This window comes from Pocillopora verrucosa, chromosome 9, assembly GCF_036669915.1.
Source record: "Pocillopora verrucosa isolate sample1 chromosome 9, ASM3666991v2, whole genome shotgun sequence".
NCBI classification, from domain to species: domain Eukaryota; kingdom Metazoa; phylum Cnidaria; class Anthozoa; order Scleractinia; family Pocilloporidae; genus Pocillopora; species Pocillopora verrucosa.
Genome location: NC_089320.1, coordinates 14,380,846 through 14,406,324, shown reverse-complemented (window position 1 = coordinate 14,406,324; position 25,479 = coordinate 14,380,846). Strand labels below are relative to the sequence as shown.

At 37.3% G+C, this 25,479-nt stretch overlaps 3 protein-coding genes across 4 annotated transcripts; all 3 read left to right on the top strand.

Annotated features, from left to right (window-relative positions):
* The first annotated feature begins 1,516 nt into the window (after positions 1 to 1,516).
* On the top strand, positions 1,517 to 6,235 carry LOC131769513 (uncharacterized). The gene is made up of 7 exons (XM_059085238.2): positions 1,517 to 1,678; positions 2,166 to 2,355; positions 3,577 to 3,694; positions 4,301 to 4,419; positions 4,778 to 4,877; positions 5,412 to 5,493; positions 5,789 to 6,235. Exons 1-7 carry the CDS (start codon positions 1,645 to 1,647, stop codon positions 6,040 to 6,042), a joined length of 897 nt encoding a protein of 298 aa, XP_058941221.2. The 5' UTR covers positions 1,517 to 1,644; the 3' UTR covers positions 6,043 to 6,235.
* A 106-nt stretch (positions 6,236 to 6,341) lies between these two features.
* On the top strand, positions 6,342 to 7,688 carry LOC136283546 (uncharacterized). Its single transcript, XM_066172555.1, has 2 exons — positions 6,342 to 6,653; positions 6,783 to 7,688. Exons 1-2 carry the CDS (start codon positions 6,342 to 6,344, stop codon positions 7,170 to 7,172), a joined length of 702 nt encoding a protein of 233 aa, XP_066028652.1. The 3' UTR covers positions 7,173 to 7,688.
* Positions 7,689 to 19,864: 12,176 nt separating this feature from the next.
* On the top strand, positions 19,865 to 25,474 carry LOC131769506 (uncharacterized). 2 transcript variants are annotated; one of them, XM_066171994.1, is made up of 7 exons: positions 19,865 to 19,961; positions 20,036 to 20,248; positions 22,404 to 22,509; positions 22,978 to 23,096; positions 23,990 to 24,080; positions 24,954 to 25,038; positions 25,240 to 25,474. In XM_066171994.1, the coding sequence occupies exons 2-7, from the start codon at positions 20,049 to 20,051 to the stop codon at positions 25,422 to 25,424; spliced, it is 786 nt and encodes a 261-aa protein (XP_066028091.1). In that variant the 5' UTR covers positions 19,865 to 19,961; positions 20,036 to 20,048; the 3' UTR covers positions 25,425 to 25,474. The 2 variants fall into 2 exon arrangements, with proteins under 2 accessions (XP_066028091.1, XP_058941215.2); XM_059085232.2 differs by lacking the exon at positions 20,036 to 20,248 and having other exon boundaries at positions 19,873 to 19,961.
* Positions 25,475 to 25,479: the final 5 nt, after the last annotated feature.

Here is a 25,479-nt window from a genome sequence, read left to right as displayed (position 1 = left end):
GTCTATGTATTGAATTTGCTTTCAAAGTTTGAAATGGCTGGTTTAATTAAGATAAGCATCTAGCTCCTTCTCTCGTTCAAAGCGATTGATGTGGCTCGATTTATACCATTCCTTTGCTGAGGTAATTTTGCCTTGGAGGAACAGGCGAAAGTGAGTTTTGAGAGTGCGAGGCCATTCATATGAAACATATATTATAATCGACCTGTATGCATCGAACATGCAGTTAGGATTGTTAAATAATGTTATGTTTTACCGATTTTAAAGCCCTTATGGCCTTGGTGCTATAAACGCTGCCGTGGTAAACGAATTGTGTGCACATATTGATCTTAGGCCTGTAGTTCATCTTATATGTTCAACTCAGAGCTGAGATAAAGAAATGTGTTCCCGGAATATCCATTTTTATAAAATAATTCAAATAGTACGCGCTTTGATTGGCCATAAAACCATTTTACACGAGCGTATGTAAACACGGTTTTCGTTCCTCTTTCATTAGTTATTTTATAAAAGAAAAGCTGGAAACCACTCCACTTCGCGTCGTGGTTTCCTACGCTTATCTCGTGTTCTCCCAACTTCCCGCGTGTTACATCAGGCTATGTAAACACGGAAACCATTTTACATTTCTTCAATTGTGCATTAGCTAGTGTATTTTCCTGTATATGTATAAACCTTTTGGCCATGCATAGTACTATAAACATTGCCGTGGGTACACGAATTATATGCACATATTGATCTTCGGGCCGTAGTTCATTTGACATGTTCAACTCAGAGCAGAGATGAAGGAAAATTTTCCCGGAATATCCATTTATTGTGCATTAGCTGGTGAATAGTTACCTGTTTGCTAGTAATCATTCAGCACTGATTTTATGATTTCAAACAAAAAGGCGTTTAATTATAATCTGAGCAAATTCGCACCTACCCCTCCCCTAACTCAAAATTAACTCCAACTTGTTACCAGTTAAATTGATTGTTGTTGGGTTAGGCGAAGCTTAGGTGTGCAGTTGCTAAGGTACTGACTCTGATACCTACTATGTGTATTTACAAGGAAATTGGACGAACAAGGTTCAAATTATTGAAAAATACTTTCTAACTTAGATGGATGACTATCCACGAGATAAGACAAAATAAAAGCTTTTTAAATTAAAGGTGGCCTTGTCCTTCGTCATTTAATTGCTTGTCAGAAAATGGCAATCAATTTAATGATCAGCGGCAAATATAAAAGCATTTTCCTACTTTGGAAACATATTGACTAATAACGAGGGAAAAGGGTTTTTGGAGGAAAATATTTTGGTTCTTAATCACCCTCAATATACTCTATGCAGTTGTTTTTCAGTGGTGTAATAGTACGACTTCTTGGATGGCGAACTTCAGCTACTGTATGATCTAAGTAACTATTGATTAGCTTCTATGGATCAGAGTGTTGATGAGGAAGGTTTCCTTTGTGTTGCGGTTATCACTAGTCGCCAATTCCCTAACCCTTCCAAATATTAATGAGAAATGACTGGGGACTAGTCTAACAGAGAAAAAGTGTTGCCCCTGACAGATCATTTTTGATCGAATAACAAAGCTTTGCCGATCATCGCATTTTCTAACTGGCCGACAAGACTGACCGAACGGTCTAACGGATGTCAAAAGTCTGGCGAACAGATGTACAGCTTGCTAAGCCACATCGTATTTGAAGGTAACCGAAGTTTCTTGTGTTCCGCCTAACGAGCAACGATTAAGGGCTGACTTAACACACTCTAGTTTCGTAATTACAACGATGACAACAAAAACACTATTTGATTGACGCAATTTTTCTTTTGGAAATTTAAGAAAAGGCAATCAAGGGATACCAGCGTGTGTGTCTGAGGAAGTGCTTTTTTACCGTTTCTCGATTAATCCGAAAGCGAAAGCTCAGGGTGCGCCAGAACTGTACAGCTAATTCCTACCAAAATATTGGTTATTTGCTTTCACAGCATACAACAACATATAAAGGAAATATAATCGGTATCTCAAGCTTTCCTAAGATATGACTTTTTACTTGAAATATCGAAATTTTTGCAGTTAGTCGACGAATACCTTCGGTATTATTGTTTTGAATTGTTAGAGCTTATCATGTGTCACGGGGAACCCCCTAAATTCTTAGATTAGAAAGAGATTTCGTCATCTTCAATTGTCTTCTTCAGATATCTACGGCGGAATGATGCGTTTGTTCATCAGTTTGTTGTGCGCTACAGTTCTGCATACTTTTGTCCCATACGAAAAGTGTGATGCGAGCTCTTCTACCAGAAGTCAAGAATGTTTTCCTGTACCCAATACGACCTGCGCTTGGGAAGACAGAGATGGGAATATCTTTAATCTAGCCCCATTCATAAGGTAAGCAAAACAAGATAATCTCAAACGAAAAACAGGACATTACCATGAAGTGATCTTAAGATGTTGATTAATTCATAGTAAGGGCTATCATCCGTGTCCGAGTTTTCCACTCGAGCGCGGTTCCAAGAAAGAGAGTTTAAGGTGAAATTCGTGGAACTTCGATAGTAACTCTTCGTAGACTACTGTGTTCAATTTAGGGCACACGATGTTCCTTCTCCGCCTCATATCAGAGGAAAAGAAGCATAGCTCAGTTTCACAAGCTCTTTCCAGAGTTCAGTGGACTCACTCACTCACACTTATTGTAAGCAAGCTTTTGCCGTAACAGAATGATATTTAGCATATGCGATTAAAACGGTCTTCTTAGGTAATTTAGCGGAAGAACGTTTTTACCGCTAAATGGTAATTGCATATAGGCTAAAAAGTTAATCAAAAGTATATTTTCGAATAAATCTGCTTAGTCTCACAAGTCGTAGCGTGACATATGTATATGTATTTTTCACTTGCGTTTTTACTAGTGAATCTGATGATTGACATGGAGCAGACAAGAAATTGATAAAATTGAACTTTCGATCTCTGAAGAAAAGTAAAGAACACCATTGACAGAATTTGATAGAAGGTCGCGAAAAAAACTTTTGAAAGGCGATCCTTTCAGCAGGGAGAGTGTAGGGAGTCTGCAAAAATATCAGTTGTGATTATAGTTGAGAGCGTTGGTTGGTGTATCTGTATATCTGTTAGTAGTTCCCTACAATCCATAATGATTCTATGGTCGAACTTGTATTTTGCGGCACCTATTACGCGGTCGCCTCTATAAGCAGTCAGTGATCACCCTTTACAAAGTCCCAACGGCCTGTTTGTATTGTTCTCCACCTGTAGAGAAGGGTCACGCGAAGCGCAACCACTCAAATAAAACTGAGAATAATCTCTTAAGTAAAACTTTTTCCATCCTTATATCCCAAAATCAATGTGAGTAGTATTTTAGAGCTAGTTTTTGCACTTTAAGTGGTCAGTTATGGCAAAACACGACGTCTTAAATTGCTTTTTAGAATGCTCCTATCCTGTGGAATCTGTATTAGGCGGTCATCTCGTCATTCCTCGTGGTTGACCGCTTAAGACAGGTTCGACTGTATTAGACTATAATTACAATTGAGTAACTCGGTGCCATGCTTTTCTTTGATCAATCATCACTTCGTAACCAATGCTTTCTCATGGACATTTCCTTAGAGGCTTCGTCGCAAATGGTACACCTCATGGAAAATACGATCAATACTATTCGTACGCGTACAACCCATGCAGATGGATCAGTTTAGCCGGTGAATGTGATCGGGATAAAGAAACAGCAGTAAGTAATGGTCTAATTATTTCTGCAGTCATAGAAACGAAGCTCGATGTTTTTGGCGGTTTTGTTGTACTTGAGAAATCTGGCTATTTAAGCTTAATTTGTGAACAGCAACTCAGCATTGTGCATTGGAACACGCAAGAGGACTTACTTGTTATCAACAGACGTAAAAACTTAGGGATGCATGGCCATCGTATTATGCAGGTGATCAACAACTCTTAAAAGAACACCTGAGTTCGATAATGGAAAGACTCGCCAATTAAGTAGGGCAGTTAATTTTTTCCAGTATACTTTGTTTTCTGTCGCTGTAAAAGTTGTTTTCCCCGAAATAAGTTAAAGTTATTCGGAAAGCAAAATGATTTTCGTCTTAGAATAAGATCTATGATATCTTTTTGTGTAGTATCAGGTATGAATTGGGTAACCGTGATCTTTTGAGAGCACAGACTGCGAATATAGCAAGCGATTAAATAAAATAGCACGGTTACCACCCTTTATAATTTTGTGTTTGCATACCGGAATCTTGTGTGTGGCTGGTCTTAAACATCAGAGTAACTTTGAATTTGTTGGTGGTCCTGTGGCAACAGTCGCACTATTTCTATTATCTTTCAGATATGTAGGTGGACTCCAAACAACGATAATCCTGACAATTATCAATCAATTGGAAATAAAATGCCAAAATGTACCAAAGTGAGCAATTTTATTCAACTGACCTACAAAGCAGGGGGACGGTATGTGTACTTGTACGCTCTTAATTATGACTAGGCTTAGCAATAAAAATTAAGTAAAACTCTGGGCCAGTGTTCTTATGAGCACATACAAGTTAACTAAGGTGCGGGTTCTTATTTAGTGGTGGGCACATACGCTAACTCGAAAAACAAATGAATTTTACCACAGGGAAACACATGGAAGCAGAAAATTAACAATCAGCACGAAGGAACAATCTACCATTCTCGAAAAATGCTGTGAAGAGCTGTACTGCTTGATCTATAGGATATCTTTTTTTTTTTATCAGAAACCAAAGCCTAAAGAAAAAACAGAATTTTTTTCTATTAGAAGACACTAACTTCCTAATTTATCTTCTTTTAGGCATCTTCAGAGTCTAAAGTCCATTGTCAATGTGAAGTGCGATCGGACCAAAGTAGACATCAAGGATGCAACCTTTAAAGTAATCAATGAAGATTACTGGGTTAGTGACTTTTTTACACAATTTATCTATTCAGATTGACATGAAAAAATAATAGTAAAAATAAAATGTGATGTTCTCGTCAGCCGATTGGATTGAAAGAGTACGAGTCGCTCATAAATATTACTCCCTTGTCAATGCACAGTGCAACTGGACCAAAGTAGACGTCAAAGATTAGCAGTATTGCTGTCGAAGTATCGCGATTTTCTTTTGAAAGAAACTCTACAGTTGATTTACTCTTTATCGTGAGACGAATTATTAAAGATTCTCTAACCAAGATAAAGCTTTGCGAAAAACACGGGAAAAACTTCTCTTAATTCTTTTGTTATGAGTTTTTCAAGACATACAAAGTCTACTAAGAGTTGTGCAAAAGATGGTTGAAATATATCTGCCTTTTGCATCCTGCTTCATAAATTTACATGGAATTCGTTCATGGCTTTAGCGACTTTCTTTGGATGTCAACATTTCTAACACAAGTCTTGTTGAAACCATGATGAGACTCTTGAAATTTTCCCCTTGTATCTTTTCGTGCTCTAGAAATTTGAGCTGGATCACTTGTGCGGTTGTGAGAATGCTTGTGTTTCTGGGACTTCCCTTAGCCTAGCAGCGGAGGAACATTGTAAGTTAACTGAAAGTCAAACAGTACTTTCCTTATCGCAGGAATGGTGATTAGGAGGAAAAGTCGAGAATAAAAAATAAAGAATAAATAGGTGTGATGGACCTGACACTCAGTACCACCAAATAATGCTTTGTTGCTCCCACAGAATTCGTACAACATCAATAATATCATCAAAGTTGATGGAAGGGCGCTCAATTGCTCCGCAAAAACTCCTTCTCTTCTAATGATGTTCACGTTCAAGAAATATTTATTAATTGAAAAATAACATTTTCTGGTTCCTCTTTAATTTGTGCAGCGCACATTGTGGAAATTGTGGCTCCAACCGCTGGGGTGATTGTACTACTGGTGGTCCTTGCAGGGCTTTTTTTATGGTGGAGAAAGAGGGGGAACAACCAAGATGATGAAGAGAGGCGACCATTGCAACAGGACGGCCCAGGCCAGGACGGTGCCCATAGAATCCCCGATGCACCCCCTGAAAACATGGAAAGGAGGCCACCATCCGTTGCTCTACCACGAAGCAAAAACAACAACCTTAGCTTAACTATTTGAGTACCTATTGTTAAGGGAAAGGGAACCTTCTAATAGCATGTATTTTTTGATACGAGTACCAGACCATCGCCCCCTTGGGATAACTTCCTTTGGTATTACCTGTCAAGTTGGTTTTGTTGGTAGCTTTTGTGTTTTAAGTAATTTTTGTATTCATGACCAGCTTTGCGTCGGAAAAAATAAATATGTAAATTAGCTGGCTGCACATTTTGAAGACGGTCAGCGGTCAGGAGCCAAGATGGACGTTTCATTTTGAGCTCCCGCTTCTATCTGTCTTTTTGTTATTAATTTTAACTGAAATAATGCCAAAAGAGTCAGTTACTTCACTAAAGCAACAAAAACAAGATTTAAAGGATAAGGTCGACGCCCTTTCGAAGGAAATAACGCAGCTGAAAGAGAAGGTTCGGGTCGACTCGGCCATTACCTTTGGTGCTGAAGCAGCTGCTACGTCTGGTAAAAGCATTAATAATGCTTCGAATGATGAAACCGTGTCTCGTAGTCTACAATATCTGAGCGACGAATACGACGACCTCTCAGCGTCTAATTCTGGTGTCGTTGATCAACTCAAGGCATTAAGCCGTCGTCTTAATAAGCTTAGCGCTGAAGTCACACGTGTTGGCAACGCCATTGACGAGGTTGAGGAATATAGCTAGCAATTTAATGTAAAAATAATTGGCCTGCCAGAGAAAAGCAGTGAAACCGCAGCTGAAACAAGCGCCCTGTGTGTAAAATTATTCCAGGAGATGGGGGCAGAAGTGTTTCTGTCGGACATTGACATTGCTCATCGCGTCCCCTCAAGGCAGCAAAATGGCGCTCCGAAACCGGTCATCTGTAAATTTGTAAGACGCCTTGCAAAAGCAAGTGTTATGGAAACTCGACAAAGTGCCTCTCAAGTCAACCCATCAAATATTGGTCTGTCTGCTGATAGTGTTCTTGACAGAGTCAGAATCTTCGGTCACCTCACCCCCAAAAAACAACACCTGTTGTTTGAAGCGAAGAGATTTAAAGAACAGAACCAATACCGCTTCTGCTGGGCCAAGAATTCCACGATTTATTTACGCAAGAGTGAGGGTTCCCGACCGATAAAGATAACGGACTTTGGTAGTCTACAGCGACTTGTCTCGGACACCTGACATTATCAGTTCGATAAGTATTTACTATCATCTACTTTTAATAGCTAGTTTTATTCATGAGTGCTAACGATCTAAACTCTCGCGATACTCTATCTTTATTCCGTGAGCTCCCATATTTTGGATTAAATGTAAACTTAGCTCATGGTCAATTTAATAATTGTTTACCTTCTCATTTACCGGCCAAAAAATACCTAGAAAAACTCTCTAGCATTTATGACCTTAATCTTTTCAAGCTAAACGCACTTGAAGACACCAATCCGAGTGATAGTATCTATAATCATCGTATCCATAGTCGATACTACTCCCCCTATAGTTTCTACAAATTTAAAAGTGAACTTCCCAGTCGTGTCAGTGATTTGAGCTTCTCTCTTTTACATAATAATATCAGGAGTCTTAAGCGAAATCTTGAAAACTTTCAAGTTCATCTATTGGACGAGTTAAATTTCGAATTTAGCATTATAGGAGTCTCAGAAACTAAAATAATCAGTGGTAAAGAAATGGATTTTAATCCATGCATACCTGGATACGTTTTCGAATATGTGCCGACACCTCTAGCTTCTGGAGGTGTTGGCTTGTATATTAATGATTCCATGAAATATACTGTCATTGAAAAAGTATCTGATGAAACCTTCCAGTCACTTTGGATCGAAATTCAACTTCCACAGAAAAGTAACATCATTTGTGGTATCATATATAGACAACATAACTCTCCCAAACGTTTCCAAGAATATTTTGATGATAAACTTGAAAGACTAATTACCTCAAATAAATCAATATATATTATGGGCGACTTCAACATAAACCTCCTTCATGCCGAAACTTCCTGTTATGCTCAGGACTTCTTACTTTCTCTTCAAAGCTTTTCATTTATCCCAACTATTGACAAACCAACACGTGTTTACAATAACTCAGCCACCCTAATTGATAATATTCTAACAAACAAAGTTGATGTTGAAATTACCAGTGGGAATATTATCTCTGACATAAGCGATCACTATTCACAATTCTGTATTTCTCACAATTTTATTCAGCGGCCAAAACGCGGAAAGCAAAAACGCAGAGACTTTTCTGGTTATTCCAGGAGCAAGTTCAACTCTGAACTCTCTGATGCTTTGGTAAGCCAAACTAACTTTCGCGATCAGTTTGATGTCGATACAGCTTTTTCTTACTTTTACAATACACTATTGGCACTCGTTGACAAACATGCTCTTTTAAAGACTGTTTCGAATCGCAAGCTTAAGCAGTTCTCTAAACCATGGATAACTAGTGGCCTTAGAAAATCCATCAAAATAAAAAATTCTCTCCTCCAATCGGGTGATCTGGTAAATTATAAAATATACAGAAATAAAATTTCTAGTCTTACTCGACTGAGTAAAAAGAATTATTATCATGCGTTCTTTGCCGAAAATTTAAACAATATGAAAAACACTTGGAATGGAATAAATAGGCTAATTAACGACAAAAAGAATAGAAAACAAGTCATTTCTTCCCTTAAACGTCCTGATGATAAAAGCTTAACTAATGATCCTCTTGAGATTTCTAACATCTTCAATTACTACTTTTCTTCGGTCGGTAAAAACCTAGCTTCACGCGTACCTCGTTCATCTCGCTTTTTTACCGAATACTTGTCTCCCAATTATAATCCAAGCTCTTTCTTCTTTGATCCAGTTACGCCAGAGGAAATTGAGCGTGAGATACTTTTGATCCCTAAAAATAAAACCTACGGTCTCTACTCTTGTCCGATTCGTATTTTAACTGACGCAAGATGCGTTATCTCGGGCCCTCTCTCCATCATCATAAACATATCTGTGCAAAAGGGCATCTTTCCATCCAAACTAAAAAAAGTGAAAGTTGTTCCTGTGTACAAAAATGACGATGAGACTGAGCCTGGTAATTATCGTCCGATATCATTACTGTCTATTTTCAATCGGATATTTGAAAAATTAATGTACCACCGCCTGAAATCCTATCTTGGTAAAAACGATATTCTATTTAAGTCACAGTATGGCTTCCGCGAAAACCATTCCACGCAACATACCATTATTGATATCGTTAATGTCATACAAAACAATATGGACCAAAAACTTTTCACTTGCGGGATCTTTTTAGACTTAAAAAAGGCCTTTGATACCGTCGACCATTTAATCTTGCTTCAAAAACTTAATCATTATGGCATCAGAGGAATTATCAATGCTTGGTTTGCCTCGTACCTTCTCGGTCGTTCACAAGTAACTGAAGTGGGTTTTAACTTATCTACCGAATGTATGATCTCATGTGGTGTCCCACAGGGGTCTGTGCTTGGTCCTCTGTTATTCTTAATCTATATTAACGATATTCACAACTCTTCAGCGAAATTGTCATTCTATCTCTTTGCTGATGACACGTGCTTGTTGTATGCTGACTCTAATTTGAAATCTCTTGAAAAAACCGTCAATAGCGAACTGCTCAAAGTCTCTGACTGGCTTAATGCAAATAAGTTAACGCTCAATGCTAAAAAGTCAAACTATGTTATCGTTCGTCCATATCAACGTAAGTTGAACTACTCGATTAACATTGAAATGATCGATAACTGTACTCAAATTCCTACCACGCTTCAGTGCGAAGACCATGTTAAATATCTTGGCGTCCTATTGGACAGCAACCTAAGCTGGAAATTTCAAATAAATAATGTTGCATTAAAAATAAGCAGAACGTTGGTGTTGTTGCCCGTCTTAGGCACTTCGTCCCACGTACAACCCTTTTAAATATTTATCAATCATTGATCTTGCCTCATCTGACATATGGTTTGGCGGCTTGGGGTCAAGCTGCCAAAACCCATTTAAAAAAAATCCTCGTGCTTCAAAAACGAGCCCTTCGTTTGATGTACTTTTCTGAACCTAGAGCCCATGCTGTGCCTTTATTTATTTCCTCGAAAATTCTACCCCTACAAATGTTATATGATCAAAATCAAATTGCAGCTCTAAGAAATAATAATCCAGCATCTCTTCATATATATTAAACCAATATTATTTCAAATACTGCTGAAGCTGTATATATTTTTTAGGCTGATGAATTGACCGTGTTTAAATAAAAAAAAAAAGAAGAAAAAGCTCAGTGATAACTTTTCCAGTTGCAACATTTGACTTTAAGTTGCATTATCTAATTGCTATTTGCTTACTTCAACTCTGGAATAAATTGCAGCAGCATCCCTGATTTGCAAACCACTAAATACAAGTGAGTGCAGTTTTAAAGCAGACCCTCTTGACAATTTTTCTATCTGCAAGAGTTCCTTGATGAGGTAACCAAAGTTCCATGAAAATCCCATGGATTCCAGTCCAGTGAATCTATTAGAGAAAGAAATTGCCTTCTTTTTCTTTTCACCGAACCACCAATTGAAGCTGTTGCACAGCCTTCCACACTTCATAGTTTCCTGCACACACTTTACAAATGCTACTAGTGGTGAAGAGTTTGGAAGATCTGAAACCACTGTTGCTGTGAGGAGTTTAGCTTGGTCAGTGTACTGCGTGGCCATTGTCAGGAGAGCGGGAAACCACTGCTGCCAGGCATTGTTGGTGTTATGAAGTGGCTCAGCCTTAGCTAAATCCACTTATTTGCCCAAGGGGGGAACAAATTCTTGCCTAGATTTCTCCTTGGCAATTAACTTAGTGACCTCTGCTCTGTTTTCCTTCAGGATCTCTAAGTTTTACCTTAAACTTCGTAACTTTCTCTGCGACAAGAATCCGCTTCTTGTAATCCCACGGTTGACTAGTTGCTTCTGGTCTGGCACCAATTGAGTCACCAATAGTGGTTTTGTCAGTTTGGTTCACATTGGCAAAAGTGGAAAAGTAAATTGCACAGTTATTAAGTTCCCCTGAAATGGATAACAACCATTTCATGCAGCTGGGATCCACTGGAATCTAAATTCCTCCATATGGCCTCGTTCAGTGGTGAGTTTAGCTCCTTCTATAAGCTCCAATTCTTTAACTAAATGCTTCGTATAGCATTTCATTGATGTAGTGTCCTCGGCGGAATTAGCACCCATAAAAAGGTGGTTTTCATTGCAACTTTGCACCTTGTTCAGTAGATTCAGAAAGCTGACAAGGTATGCTGTAAATTCACATTAAGTCAAAAAATTAAATGAGGGACTTATTAAAAGTGTTCGTCATAAGTCAGAATTATATCTCAATAAAGTTTCCAAAAAGTGATTTCATGATTAACCTTTTAACTCTCATGAGTGATCAAAAGAGAATCTCTTCTTACAATATCAATACAATATCAAGCAGCAGAGTGATGAGAACAAAGAAAAATATCAGTTAGGGGATTATAAGTTGAACCAATACCAATTTCTCCAAACTAATATCACAAGAACTGTATGGCAGACAGTAAGGAGAATTACTAATGAGATCTAAAGGGTCAACATAATGTTTTGATTCTACAACCAATTTACGCTTCTAACTATACACCATCTACTAATACTTTTATGACTGTTATGAAGTCAAGATTCGCAATTTAACCTATCATCATGTGCTACTGACATTCATGTTAAAATAATACCTGTTGCTGTATCATCCCTTTCAAAAGGAACACCATCCGCACCAATGGCAACATGCATAACTCCTTTTTCGTCATCGAACCAATGCAGACAAGTACATATCTGCAAGCCTCAGCAGAAAAGGCCTTATGGGCCTGTACACACCAGATGTTGATTCCAGGGAGAAATTGTCTGCCAAATCCTCCAAGGATTATATTTTACCAATATCTACGCCTCTGACAAAAGCTCATACGAGTTTTGTAAGGCACAATTTTTGGAACTTCACATCCTTTCATAAATTCTGTTTTCTGGTTTTTCATTTTCTTTCCAGTTTCTTTTACAACATCTCAACTGTTTCTGATGCTTGCGTACTTCCTCTTACCTATGAGACCTCCTTTATACAGCTCACGCAAACGTCTCACTTGGTTTTCCTTGCTTTATTCATAATCAGCTTTTATCTTGGCTTTCACAGTACCAGCTGGAATTATCTCTCACGAGTCAGTGTTCTCTGGCGGCATTTCAATCATTTATGTTCCATTTTGCAAAATAGCCATTCGTCCAAAATTACTACCTCGCAAAATATACTTACAAGACTTTTACATAGGTGGAGATAGCTTAGATCTTTTGGAACTTGAAAGTGCTTTAAATTAAAACCTACCGAAAACCTGTTGTGTGACACGGGAATGGTAATATCGCTACCGCTGAGTGAAAATAATCCATTTCGCAAAATAGTAATTTTTCTGACCTTACTACTTTGCGAAATTAATTTTGAATGGATATACTAATTTGTAATGTTAAAATGTATTTTTGTGACATGAAAGAGCTAGGTCACGTTGTCACCGTCCATTTCGAAATAGTCCATTTCGTAAAGTAGTAACTCTCCTAACATTACTACTTTACGAAATGTATTTTAATACGATTTAAGAAGTAAGAGGAGGTCAAAATCTTTGGTGACTAATTTGAAATGTTTCAACGTATTTTTGTGACATGAAAGAGGTCACGTTGTCACCGCAGGGTGAAAATCGTCCATTTCGCAAAATAGCATATATAACTCTGGTAAAATTACTATTTTGCGAAATATATTTTAATACGGTTTAAGAAATGAGAAGAGGCAAAAATCTTTGGTGATATACTAATTAATGATGTCTAAATGTATTTTTCTGACTTGAAAGAGATCACGTTGTCACTGCACGGTGAAAATAGTCCATTTCGCAAAATTGTAACTCATATTAAATTACTATTTTGCGAAATGAATAAAAATCCTTCATGTTAATGAACGATTACTCCAAAATTCTTTTGAAAGTTATCTTTGCCTAATTAGAGAATATATCTGCTTTATTCCTTTATTTCTGTTCTATCTCATCTGGTTTCGTTTCGTTTCGTTTCGTTTCGTTTCGTTTCGCAGAATAGTAATTTAAGAAGAGTTACAGTTTTGCGAAATGCTATGAATATGCACATTTTTAATGAGAAGAGACAAAAAAACAAACTTCGTACGACTTTCGATTTTAATGTAAGTTTCCATCTTCAGAGAAAATCTTGATAGAAAAGCATTACCTTGAACTCTCTTCAGCTGGAATTTCTTCGAAATTTTCGTTTCCAATCATACTACGTTACTCGATTAAGTTTTCACTACCATACCCACATTACATATCAATAGAGAGCAATAGACCTGAAAAATCTGAAAAAAGGCGCCATTTATTACTCTATTGTTACCAGGCTACTAAAATCCCGGTTAAAATAAGCCACTTTAAACTCCTGATCCCTTCACTTCTCAATCCATAAGGTCTTATGCGTTTGAAGGCCGCCATCTTGAAAAAATACCCACAGGATAACGACCCATTTTAGGGGTGGTCTTGCCCCATCGTGATACCACCAAGCCCTTTAAAAGACCTAGACTTGAAGTTTCGATATACATCGAGGTATGTTTCGTCGAGTATTTTTACAAACGTTTCGTCAAGTTGTTAAGGAGCGCGGCACCTTAGGTACTAAGATCGCTTTGCCCAACCTGTTATCTCCGTTGTGTTTTACGGTATTAGGCACGATAAGCATTCCGATTGTTCAACTATTCATTCTGCCCATGAGAAAATTAATAAGAAATTACTCCAATAATCGTCGCAGACTGATATTTACTAATATAAATTGAGCAGTGATTTCGAAAACACGTGGACCATGAATTGAAGATATCTAAATCTTATATATTTATGATCCAAACTGATCACATTTGCTCATTCAACAAATTGAAATGTCTTGATGAGTTGAAAAATGTCTCTATCCAGGAGAACCTTCAATCTTATATTCATTTCATACGTTAAACGTTGCCACTATGGTAGTAGGGACCTTATTCGATGTTTAATGAATAACTCATTGGTAGTTTTGCTGTTTTTAGGAAACCATTTTACCCTCTCTTTACAACAATTCATAGAATTGTTTTTCAGAAGAAGCATTCCCATGTTGATGCCAAATATGTGGACAAGGATTTATTGCTGGGTTCCCTTTGTGTACATTTCCTTACACTTCAGAAGAGTTCAAGGAAAATTTATAGAGAAAGATTCGGTGTCCATACCGTTTCCAAACAACTGCGCTTGTTACGACGACCTTGGGAGGATTTACAATCTGAAGACATTACAAAATGTTGACGAGACTGCAAGCTTTGCAAAGTCCTATCCTAGGCATATTTAATTGAAATTGAAACTTGTTGTCTATTTTGCCAACTTTCTTTTGTCCCTCTGTCTTTTTCCAAGAGTTGTCTGTAGACGTGAGTTCTTTCTTTTTTTTTGTATTTTTTTTAAAGGGAAAACAATTTGAAGACACGTAGTATTTATTTGAATTTCTGTTTTAGTCTTAAGGCAGAGAGCATCAAATACCATGGCTATCGATACTCCTACAATCCTTGTTCTCCCTTCAAGCTAGGACCAATGGATGGCAACTGTCAGCGGGATGTGGCGGTAGGAAAATAAGATAGCTCAACTAATCAAAGAATTCTGTTTGTAGTCTAGAACACGTAAACATGTATAATTTTAGATTGCCCAATTTGTGTCTTTTTCAGTGTAGCGACAACTACACTGAGCCGTCATCTACTTAATCACCGTGACGTCTTTAAGAGCATGTGCAGAAATACCACGACTACTGGTCCGCACTGGTCGTGCTGAATGGATATTATGGGCATTTGTTTGCAGAAAGGAATTAGAAGCACTGATGATAGTTTCGTGCTTCATGCAAAATGTTTAAGTTCGATTTATCAAAGGACTTTTATCTGTAAGCGTCACTGTAGATGAGAAGTTGCAAAAGGCTTTGAAAGGGCGCAGCATAACAGGCCAGTCTTTCTAGGAGAATGCTCCTCGTAGAGGACCGATATTTGCTCTTCAAAATAATGATGCATGTTATGTCTTCTTGATCTTTGTCTTGACTGTTTCAGATTTTCTGGTGGGCTCCACCAGCTTCATATCAAACAATTGGAATGCAGGGAAGGGCAAGATGTCACATGAACAAAGCGACCAAAAAGCCGTCTTTGGTGTATAAGTCACGGTAAAGAGTCAACGGATAAAATTTTATAGTTGAATAATTTAACTGAAAGTCCATCAAGGATCGTTAATAGTGATAACAGGCTGGTTGGATTAAAGAGTCGTTGAAATAAGAGCTTTGTTTTCGTTTGATGATAAAAAGGAAAAAAAATAGAGAAAAGCGTTGATAGCGTCACGGAGACTATTCCTTATTAAATGTGCCTTTGCATCGCGGGGTTTTTACCCTAGTGTGATAAAATACGATTTCAAGCTACGTTTCGATAAAACGCAGGTCTTCATGTAAGCTACTTGTCATACTATTATATTTCATATTAATACTAAATTCGCAATTTTGTAGAGACTTCCCACATAAATCACTGAAGTGTGCTGAAAACAAGAAAAGCAAAGATGATGCCGAATTTGAAGTACTTGACGAAGATAACGGGGTACGTAAAGTTTGTCTAAGCATTCGCTGGCACGTTAATTCTTTAGTAAGTACTTTGAAATCTGCACTGGCTTACTATCCCTTTTTTTTTTGGTTATGAAAATACATTACACTTGTTGAGTAATGTTCTAGAAAACTCCAAAATATTCCCGACTGTTCCGTGATTTACTTCATCATACTTAGTAATACTAATACTGATTTATGAATATAGTATGACGCAGTATATATATATATATATATATATATATATATATATATATATAGAGAGAGAGAGAGAGAGAGAGAGAGAGAGAGAGAGGGAGAGTCTATTACCATTAAGCATAACTGTTAAGTAGAGCCCATATCAAGCAGTTGTTGTTATCTCTCGATAAGCTGTCATTAAAGCTGTGTCACATGCCACAATGCAAGTAACCGCTTCAACAACAATTACTGTGGTTTATGAAGAACGCCTATCGATCCTTTATCGCTATTTAAAACACGTAAAATATGCATTTTAAAGGCAACACTCCTTTATAAGTGTATTAATCAGGAAATCATATTCTTATCTTTTTCAAACCTTCAGATATTTCAGTTGACCCACCTATGCGCATGTGGGAATGGTTGTCCAACAAAATCTCCGAATCCTCATTGTAAGTTTAATTATGTACAATGACTTCATAGACACGCTGATTGAAACGGCGAATTCTCTTCAGATGATTTTATCGAGCACCATTGATGAATCCTCACTGACTAGGCATTTCAATCCTATTCTCGAAGTTGGAAATTTTTAGAACGCCTTAACTGTTTACTCAAAAAGTGTGTCGAACCCGAAACGGAAAAAGCAAACAAACAAACAAATAAACAAACAAAGAATATGTCAGAATTCGAAAATTAATTGTCTGATAAAGAAAATTCCTGCAAATCTTCATGAGGGCTTTTCAGAATTTTGGTCGAAAGAAAAAGCAGCGCTTTATAATAAAATTTCATGTCCATTTAGATATTTCCTTTGTTTAGACGCAGCCAATTCGAAAAAAGTCATAGTTCCAGTTGTTGCCACTGTTGGTCCTCTCACCCTCATGATCGTCCTATGGTTTGTTTGGCGCCATTTGAGGAGACAGAATAGGAACAACGACGATGGCCAAAATCTTATAGACGAACAAAACACACAACCAATATGAGTTGCAAAACATATAGTTTTCATGTTATTAGGAACCAGGATTGCCGTCCATGGATCAGAAATTAGTAAGCTTATGAATAACAACTGTAAGATAAATATTGTTAAAAGACGAAATTGGCATCTAACAAGAATTTTCATTATAGGTGTTTTTTAAATAAAATATTACCATAAGCCATTCCGTAAAAATAATACAGTTGATCATTTCTTATTCCTTTTGGCGGTCTTATTTTAACACGTTCGACACCTCTTTTTCTTAGAGGTGACTTAAGGTCTAAACATGTAGTACTCCATCCTCCGCGCTGAATTTATAATGAGGAAACTAATACGAAAAGCACATTGGAGGCGGTACCTCAGCGGTACCTCAGTAATTATTGTATTGTCTATTGGAGCTTAAGTCGCTCCTAAATAAGAATATTACTCGGCGTTTAAGAAAGTAGTTGTCCGAGTTTGTAAAATTGTTCTTTCGGTCGGTGGAATCATACCGTAACATAGGTTATATCAGTAAGCATTAGAAGCATTAGAATCTTTTTGAAGTTTCCTCAAACAGTCAAACAGGACCCTCGTTTTTACGGGAAAAGGGACGAAAAAGTTGAGAAATCAATACAAAATAAAGAATTAATATATTAATTAGCGTGAAAGACCTGGCACTGTCTTGACAGTACCACCACAAAATTCGTATAGTATCAAATTAAATGATATTTTTAAAATTGATGGATGGGGGCTTAATTACTCCGCTAACGCCCCTTCTCCTCTTCCGATGATATTTACGTCCATGAAACACCTCTACCACTTCAATATAACGTCTCCTGGCTCCTTGCTAATGTGTGCAGCCAACATATATTTCTTAGGAAACCGTGGCTCCAATCGCTGGGGACCTTTGACTAGTTGGCTCATTGGCAACTCTGAAGAAATGCTGGAAAAGGTAGAAAATGATTAACCGCAACACTGAACAAAGCTCAAGAAGATGAAGATAGGCGACGACTGCGACAAGACGGTCCTGACCGGGAAGGTGCCTGAATAATTTGCAATTTGCCTTAAGAACCAAAATTTATAAGGAAGGTTAGCCCTCGCTGCGCCCCTGCGAAGCATATGCGATAATCCTAGAAGCTTAATATCTGAATATCTATTGTTAAGCTGTCTCATAGGACCATAGGATGAATTCCTCAATAGGAGCACTAAATCATCATCCCCTTGAAAGAACTTGCTAAAAATCAAAGTCTATTATTTGCGAGATAGGGATATCCGCCATTAATAAGCTTTTACTTAGTGGAATTCTACGGATGCTACCTTTTTTACATGGTCACTAGTATTTTGGATGGAGCTCAAATTTCGTAACCAATCACTTTTGATCCATAGCAGAAGGGTTGATATTTACTACCATACTACTACCATAAAATGACATTACTTCAAAAGCCAAATAATTTCATTAAGGAGGAGTGTAGTTATATTATGAAGTTCTAGTGTTTACAATGCGTTGCTATTGAAAGTTATGTTACTATTGCTTGTCAAGTTGGCTTTTAAGTAATCTTTCAATTGTAAGTAATTAATGCCTGAACTGTGATTTATTTGGGACTCTGAACTAGGAAAAGTAGGCATTGTTCGGAAGGTGAGCGATTAACGCATAAACGAGTGTGCAGGAGAAAATCTAAGGTTAATGATGATATAATTTTTAATGGAAGATCTGAATTTTATTAGTAATCGAAAAGAAATTAAAACCATAACTGTACATTAAGTTAATGCCTTATCAATTTAGTCTAAGTACCAAGAAAGGAGCTTATTTGGTGCAAGGAACTAAAAGGAACTAAAAAAATCCAGCTGAATGACGTTGGGTTCAGATGGCTATTGGAGCCTTGACTATAACTTTTGGAAGAGAAAATACATACGTGCAATTTCAATTTATTAATTTCTGTACGCACCAGAGAGATAATTAGTCTAAAAGTCACAAATAAAATTAAAAAGAAATCTGGCATTTGCTTTTTGTTAAGTGACATACATACTTTGAATGTGACATACATACTTTGAATTTTACTGTACACTTTATCAAAATGAATTAGTAGTGGTCTAAGTCCGTCATGAAGCTTTATTGCTCTTAAGTTCGAGTTTCATTCCAGACCACTCAATCCCACTCGGAGTAAAAATTGCCAATTTTAGATTTTTTCACGCAGCGGACATGTCCTTTTAGTTCTTGGACTGATAGCCCCCTCAATACTAAAAACGACTCTGGAGGGGCAAAACATAGCTTTTTTACTCCCCAGAACTTAAATTAGTCGCCGGTGAGTGTCAAAGCTTTCTTAAAATTTAATGTGATTGCATATTTGATAAAGGGAATTATCCTCAACGGCGCAATATTGTCTCCTCTGCCGACATATCATATTGAATGAATTCAACCGAGAGATTCTTCAAGCATTCCTTCCTTCTTTCAGTAAGCAAAAGAAACCGAAGGGTCGTAGGTTTGCAACAGTTTCTCGATTAAATAGTTTATTCGTGTCAAAGTCATGACCATGTTTGTGTTGAATCACATGAGTATCATGAGGTTACACGGGGTTTCCCCGAAATGTCTGTTTTGGTTTATTTCTTAATTTGACCCGAGGTTCATCAATAGTCACTCATGAAAAAAATTTACAGTAGTTTATTCATGTTAAAGCCAACCTCCAAATTTCTTGGCCATGTTTGTGTTGAATAACATGAGCATCATGAGGTTACACGGGGTTTCCCCGAAATGTCTGTTTTGGTTTATTTCTTAACTTGACCCGGGGTTCATCAATAGTCACTCATGAAAATCATTTACAGTAGTTTATTCATGTTAAAGCCGACCTCCAAATTTCTTGCCCATGTTGGTGTTGAATCACATGAGTATCACGAGGTTACACGGGGTTTCCCCGAAATGTCTGTTTTGGTTTATTTCTTAATTTGACCTGGGGTTCATCAATAGTCACTCATGAAATTCAATTACAGTAGTTTATTCATGCTAAAGCCAATCTCCAAATCTCTTGCCCATGTTGGTTTTGAATCACATGAGTATCACGAGGTTACTCGGGGTTTCCCCCAAATGTCTGTTTTGGTTTATTCCTTAATTTGATCCAGAGTTCATTAACAGTCACTCATGAAAATCAATGATGTTTGCGCTTCGTGACGTCGATTTCTTTCGCTTTAACATCAAAAGTTTGCTTACAAAAAGGTAGGTAGCGAGAGGACCTTAATGCTTTATTAACACAAGCTACTAATCTATGACCCTCTCTCGGTCTTTTTTAGATATTGCTGAAGCATGTTTTTGTTGTTGAATTGGTCCAGGAGTCTTCTGAGCACTGCGTTTTTTCTTATTACTATTCAATATCAAAATCCTAAAGCAAACTGCGCCGTGGCACGGTCCAAAGAGCATAGGTGCTCTATATCAGGCAAGAATACCTGCGTTTGGAAAGATCACGAAGGAAATATATATAATCTCAGTTCACTGAAAGATGAAAGGTAAACAAAACTAAGTACAAGTTTAATACAGGTCAGCCTCCTAGGATAATGAAATGTGTTCGATTCTTATTTTCTCATCATCTAGAGTTTTTGTTAGAAGAGTCTCTTTTAAGCCCGGCATCCTTTTGTATCGTTGGGTCTACCGGTACTTGTTCAACGATATATAACGCAATTGACCGTCTCTGAATTTAGAGCTCAACTTTTTCGCCTAGAGAACTCGTAAACAATCAGTAGGCTCGGAAGATCATCGCATTTATAGCTGTTTCTTTCCCTGACTAAATTATCCATTACAACATGTTCCATCCAAATGATCTTCGGTCATTATCATTTTCATTATGATGCGTTACCTATAACTTCTCATGGAGACTCAAAGTCGAAAAAATATCTTTCGCTATTCCTTTAACGAGCTCAGAAGTTGCTATATAACTTATTCTGCTAACAAATGTGTCGCTATTGACATTGCTAATTCTTACTGTGCGTGGGACGACTGTCACATTTGGAATTTGTAATGGCTTTGCTCATGGGGGAGTCTGTGGCTCGGTGGTAGAGCTTAATAGTGAAGTTCGATTCCTCATGGGGACTCAGATTTGTTTCTTTGTTCCACGAAAAAACGACAGGACGAAAAATATCGTTTGCTACTTTTGACCCGTTTTGCCTGCAAATGGGTGCTTCGCATCATGAATTCTGTCCGCTTCTGTTTTTTCTACAGTTTCGACACACGGCATTCCTTCCTTCCTAAGGCGGGATCGAGGCTAGGGCTGTCCTGATTGTGCTCGATAATGAAGGAAAGATTCTCGCTGAAATAAGTTGCTAAAAAATTGCCGAAAAATCGAAAAAATTGCTACCTAAATTTCAAAAGTTGTTACATAAATGTTTTAATATTTTTGAAAATAAACGTTGATTATAATTTTTATTTTTCGTTATTCACAATAGTTGGTAAGATCGGTGAAGAAGAAAAGCTTGAAACTTAGTTTTAAAAGAGTTGCTCGCAAATATGGAAGAAATTTATGAATACCTAATAAGTCTGAGAGAACAAAAAGCGTGGTTTATTTGACGATGCCGAACGTCATTTTAGCCGATTATCCGTTATATGACTAGATAAGGATTGCAATAAATCTGCGAAACGTTTTCAAGTGGCAGGTTATGTTTCAAAAGGTTGATAAAAATTCAAGACATTTACATAAGCTGCCAGAAGATTTTCTGAAATTATTGACTTTTTGCGTGCTTGATGTGCTCTAGACCCATATTTTGCTCAAAAATTGCTCTGAATAGCGAAGATTGAGTGAGGTTTCTAGAACCACAAAAAGGTGCTCCGAACGCAAAACGTTGCTTAAAATTTGCCGAACATAGTCGGGCCTGGCCTATTCTGAAGTCGGTCCAAGATGGCGACGAAAGCTTAGAATTTGATACTTGCCTGCCAATCTCATAAAAACCCTTGGAACTACTTACTATGCGTTCTCCTTCGTCAAATGAAAGTAGCAGCAGAGGTAAAGAAGACTAAGACAGTGAAGGCAAAATAACAGGTGGCGTGCTGAAAAGTCGGTCAAGAGGAAACAGAGTAAAATTATTCAGTGTAGAATCGTGTCACGTACAGTTCTGAAACAGTCACGTTGCGTATCATTTTGCCACTAGTTTATAGGTTTTGTTTGCACAGAAATAAAGGGGGTAAGGTTCTAAAGAAACTGTGGTGCTGCGTTGGTGGGGGCGTATAACAGGGTAATTTAGTATTTTAAACTGAGTTGATAACGTATATTGGCCACCGTAAAGAGTTTCAAAGTTGACGTTTCGAGCATTAGCCCTTCGTCAGACCAATGGGCTAACACTTGAAACGTCAGCTTTGAAATTCTTTACGGTGGCCAATTTACGTTATCAACTGACAGAGTTGATAATACTAAATTGCTTTGTTTGGTTCGCCTAGGCGGGTCGTATCTATCATGTTAACGTGATCAAGATAAAATAAGAGATTTTATGGACAAGCAGGGTACTTCACCAACCTAAGGCCCCCCACCTCCATGTAAACAGGCTCCTAGTCATACCTTACATGAGATGATTATTTAAGTGAGTAATTCGGCGATCTGATATCCACTGTGTTGTATATTCGTCACTTCGCAATTCAATGCCTCCTCATATAATATTTCTTGAAATATTTCCTCAGCGACTTCATTGTAAAAGGTGTAAAGTACAAAAATTTTACGTACAGCTATCACCCGTGCAGGTGGCTCAGATTGAATGGTGCCTGTAATCGGTCATCGAAAGCAGCCGTAAGTTCGTACAGCTTCTCGTTGTTTGCATGAAATCTGGACATTTCATCCAAGATTGTACATTTAGGACCAAGGATGAAATTGAGGCTTTTTGATATGAACCTCCTGATTCTCAAATAAAAAGCGCCAAATTGATACCCGCCCCTCCCCCCCTACCCTATTTTTTATAATGTTGGGATTTCCTTAATGTTACTACGACCTTAGTTGTCCGGGGAGAGCATGAATCCTGCCTAAGATGTGGGACCGATTCTTAAATATGGCAGAGCCATTTGAGAGGCTTTATTCTTTATTCTAGTCTTGGAATTACAGAATTATTTGCCTTTCACGCAATCAATAAATCTTCTAAATCTATTCAACATGATATGTTCACGAGTGCGCCAAAGTGTTACTTTGGTTTCCTACCAAAACGTAATGGTTTTTTATGATGTAAAAACTGATTAAAAAACACATTGTTATTTTTCGTTTCAGCTTTGTAAATGGGTTCCCTATCTGAGTGATCTGAATGATTTCTCTAACGAAGCACTTGGAAAGGGAAAACCAGAGTGTTATTTTAATCCTTTACGTTTGGAGTACTCTCCAGAAGAACGGTAGGTTGATCAGTTCTGTACAGAACACTTTTTTTATTCAATTGCTCATCGTATGTCAAAGGTTGGGCAAAAAAAAAAAAAAAAGGAAAAAAGAATTAAGCGGTGAAATTTGCACAGCACGTATCCAAAGTTCTTCGTTGCTGCGAATATGTAAGATTAGAGTAGGTTTTCTCACTGAACAAATTGTGTTCCCTGCGAATTTTGCTTTCGAACTTGTAGCTAAAAAGATTTGAGTTAAACATTGATTTCTGCTTTAAGGTTTTTCTTACCAGTCGATGGCCATAAACTCTCAAGATTACAAGTATTATTTTCAATATCCCAAATCGTGGTGTTTGAGACATTAAAAAGCGTTTCAATCTTACTAAAATTTGCTTTTAATCTTTTTTTAGATATTGTTTGTCCGTCATTACAATTTTGCCTGAAGCTGTGTTTCCCCTCATTTAGCGCCAAGGTCCTAATTGTGTTGAGTGTCTGGGAATTACGTTACATATTGATCTCCGATGGAAAATGATTCTTGAAGCGTTTCAGACAAGCTTAAAACTACTTTAAAGTTTTTCTCTTTAAACAAAGAATGTAGGATAAACAAAGAATGTAGGATAAACAAAGAATGTAGGATAAACAAAGAATGTAGGATAAACAAAGAATGTAGGATAAACAAAGAATGTAGGATAAACAAAGAATGTAGGATAAACAAAGAATGTAGGATAAACAAAGAATATATATAAAAAATAGCCTATTTCACTTCAGTTACGTAATACACCGTTTAGGCGTGACTTGGCTTGCAAAAAAAAAAAAGGCCATTCAACTCACTGGGTATATATGCGTGTATGTGTGTGTGTGTATTAATGTATAAATATCACTAAATCTTCAGATCTTATAACCGTTTGTTTTAGTTTCGTGGGTCTTAAAACAACCGTTAGACTATTCTGCAACAAAAACAGAACTAAGGGAAAGCTTAGAGTTAAAAAAGAAGATGCTAATTGGGTAAGTACAGGTCCCACGAAATAAATAATCGGTAATCATAATTTGCCATGACTTTGGGAATGTATTTTTCTTCTAGAAGTAACATGCATAATTTCAAAGCAAGTATACGGAAACAATGCATAGCTTAGAAGGGTGGTTTCATTTTACCTAAGAAGGGTGTTATTGAAGCAAAATTTCAAAAAGGCTTAAGTTTATCATCAAAATTTATTCATTACCGTTTAACTTGATATTATTTAAAACCTTCGGGAGGCACATTTATCGCTCTTCAGTTAAAGGATTATACAATTTTTGAGTTGGTTAAAAAAAGCTTTTAAAATATGTAATAGACTACGTGATAAGCCAAAGAAAAAAATTACAGCAAAAGCAGTAACATTTTCGAACAAACTTGCCACATGGGTATGAGTGGTAGTATGATCCTGTAGGCTTTCAGTAGTCTTTAACAATATTCGGGCGCTAACTTCGTTCAAAATCTAAACTTTTTACCACGACGTGTCTGCATAAATAGGGGAATAACTTACCCTTTCGGAAACTTACTCAGTCCTTGAAGTCTTATACGGTAAGAGTTGTCGTATTTGTAACATTGGTTGTTATGGTTTTTTTTTATAATATAGAGCACCGCTTTAAGGCTGCTCATAAGGCTTTCATGTCACAGTGTTGTCTGATCGATGTTCGCTTGTTAAGCAAACCTTTAATTTTTGCTACGGTTGCTTATAATATAAATGAAATTCATTGACGATGGTTGTGCATATATCCCATCTCGATTGCATAACACTACGACTCGATTTTGGCGTTCGCATCTTTTTTCATCTCCGAAACCTCAGTGACATATATGACCGTTTGCATACTTTTCGTTCTCTTTTCTCTTATCTTTAGATCTTTTCTTTGGGTCACAGATGCGCATGTAAGAATGTTTGTGCCCTTAATAAAGAGGAAAAAGTTCCATCTACAACTCCAACTAGTAGGTTGAACTATGCCAGAGATATTTTTTGACTTTTTGTCTGTCTGACATAGATGTATTATTTTTGAAAGGGATGGTATTAACATACAGTTTGCTGATCTCATGATTGAACACATCTTATTCCTTAATGTAGCTGATGAGTCTCTTCTTTCTTATAAGACAGAGTTACTCAGAGAGGTTTGTGTTTGTCCGGTTTTTTAGGACCATCGAACACGGATATGGATCTTACTGTAGTGATTGCTTGTGCTGGGACCGTTACTTTTCTTGCCCTCCTATCTCATTGCTTTAGAGGAAGAGGTAATAACGACAACAATGAACAACGGCCCCTGCTGAATAACGGACTGGATCGGCCAAGAATTGAAGTAATAAACAATATGATAAAGTGACAGAACCTGGAGCGGCAGTAACAGTAAATGCCTACAACCTTCTAGTGTGCATACA

What these genes read in the sequence shown, in the direction of transcription:
- LOC136283546 (XM_066172555.1), top strand. Translation starts at nt 6,342, where the DNA reads ATGCCAAAAGAGTCAGTTACTTCACTAAAGCAACAAAAACAAGATTTA. An exon ending in TTAGCGCTGAAGTCACACGT is followed by an intron (nt 6,654 to 6,782) that starts GTTGGCAACGCC and finishes TTATTCCAGGAG; the next exon opens with ATGGGGGCAGAAGTGTTTCT.
- LOC131769513 (XM_059085238.2), top strand. Translation starts at nt 1,645, where the DNA reads ATGTACAGCTTGCTAAGCCACATCGTATTTGAAG. An exon ending in AATCTAGCCCCATTCATAAG is followed by an intron (nt 2,356 to 3,576) that starts GTAAGCAAAACA and finishes ACATTTCCTTAG; the next exon opens with AGGCTTCGTCGCAAATGGTA. An exon ending in ATCGGGATAAAGAAACAGCA is followed by an intron (nt 3,695 to 4,300) that starts GTAAGTAATGGT and finishes ATTATCTTTCAG; the next exon opens with ATATGTAGGTGGACTCCAAA.
- LOC131769506 (XM_066171994.1), top strand. Translation starts at nt 20,049, where the DNA reads ATGTTTTTGTTGTTGAATTGGTCCAGGAGTCTTCTGAGCACTGCGTTT. An exon ending in AGTTCACTGAAAGATGAAAG is followed by an intron (nt 20,249 to 22,403) that starts GTAAACAAAACT and finishes ATATTTCCTCAG; the next exon opens with CGACTTCATTGTAAAAGGTG. An exon ending in GAGTACTCTCCAGAAGAACG is followed by an intron (nt 23,097 to 23,989) that starts GTAGGTTGATCA and finishes CGTTTGTTTTAG; the next exon opens with TTTCGTGGGTCTTAAAACAA.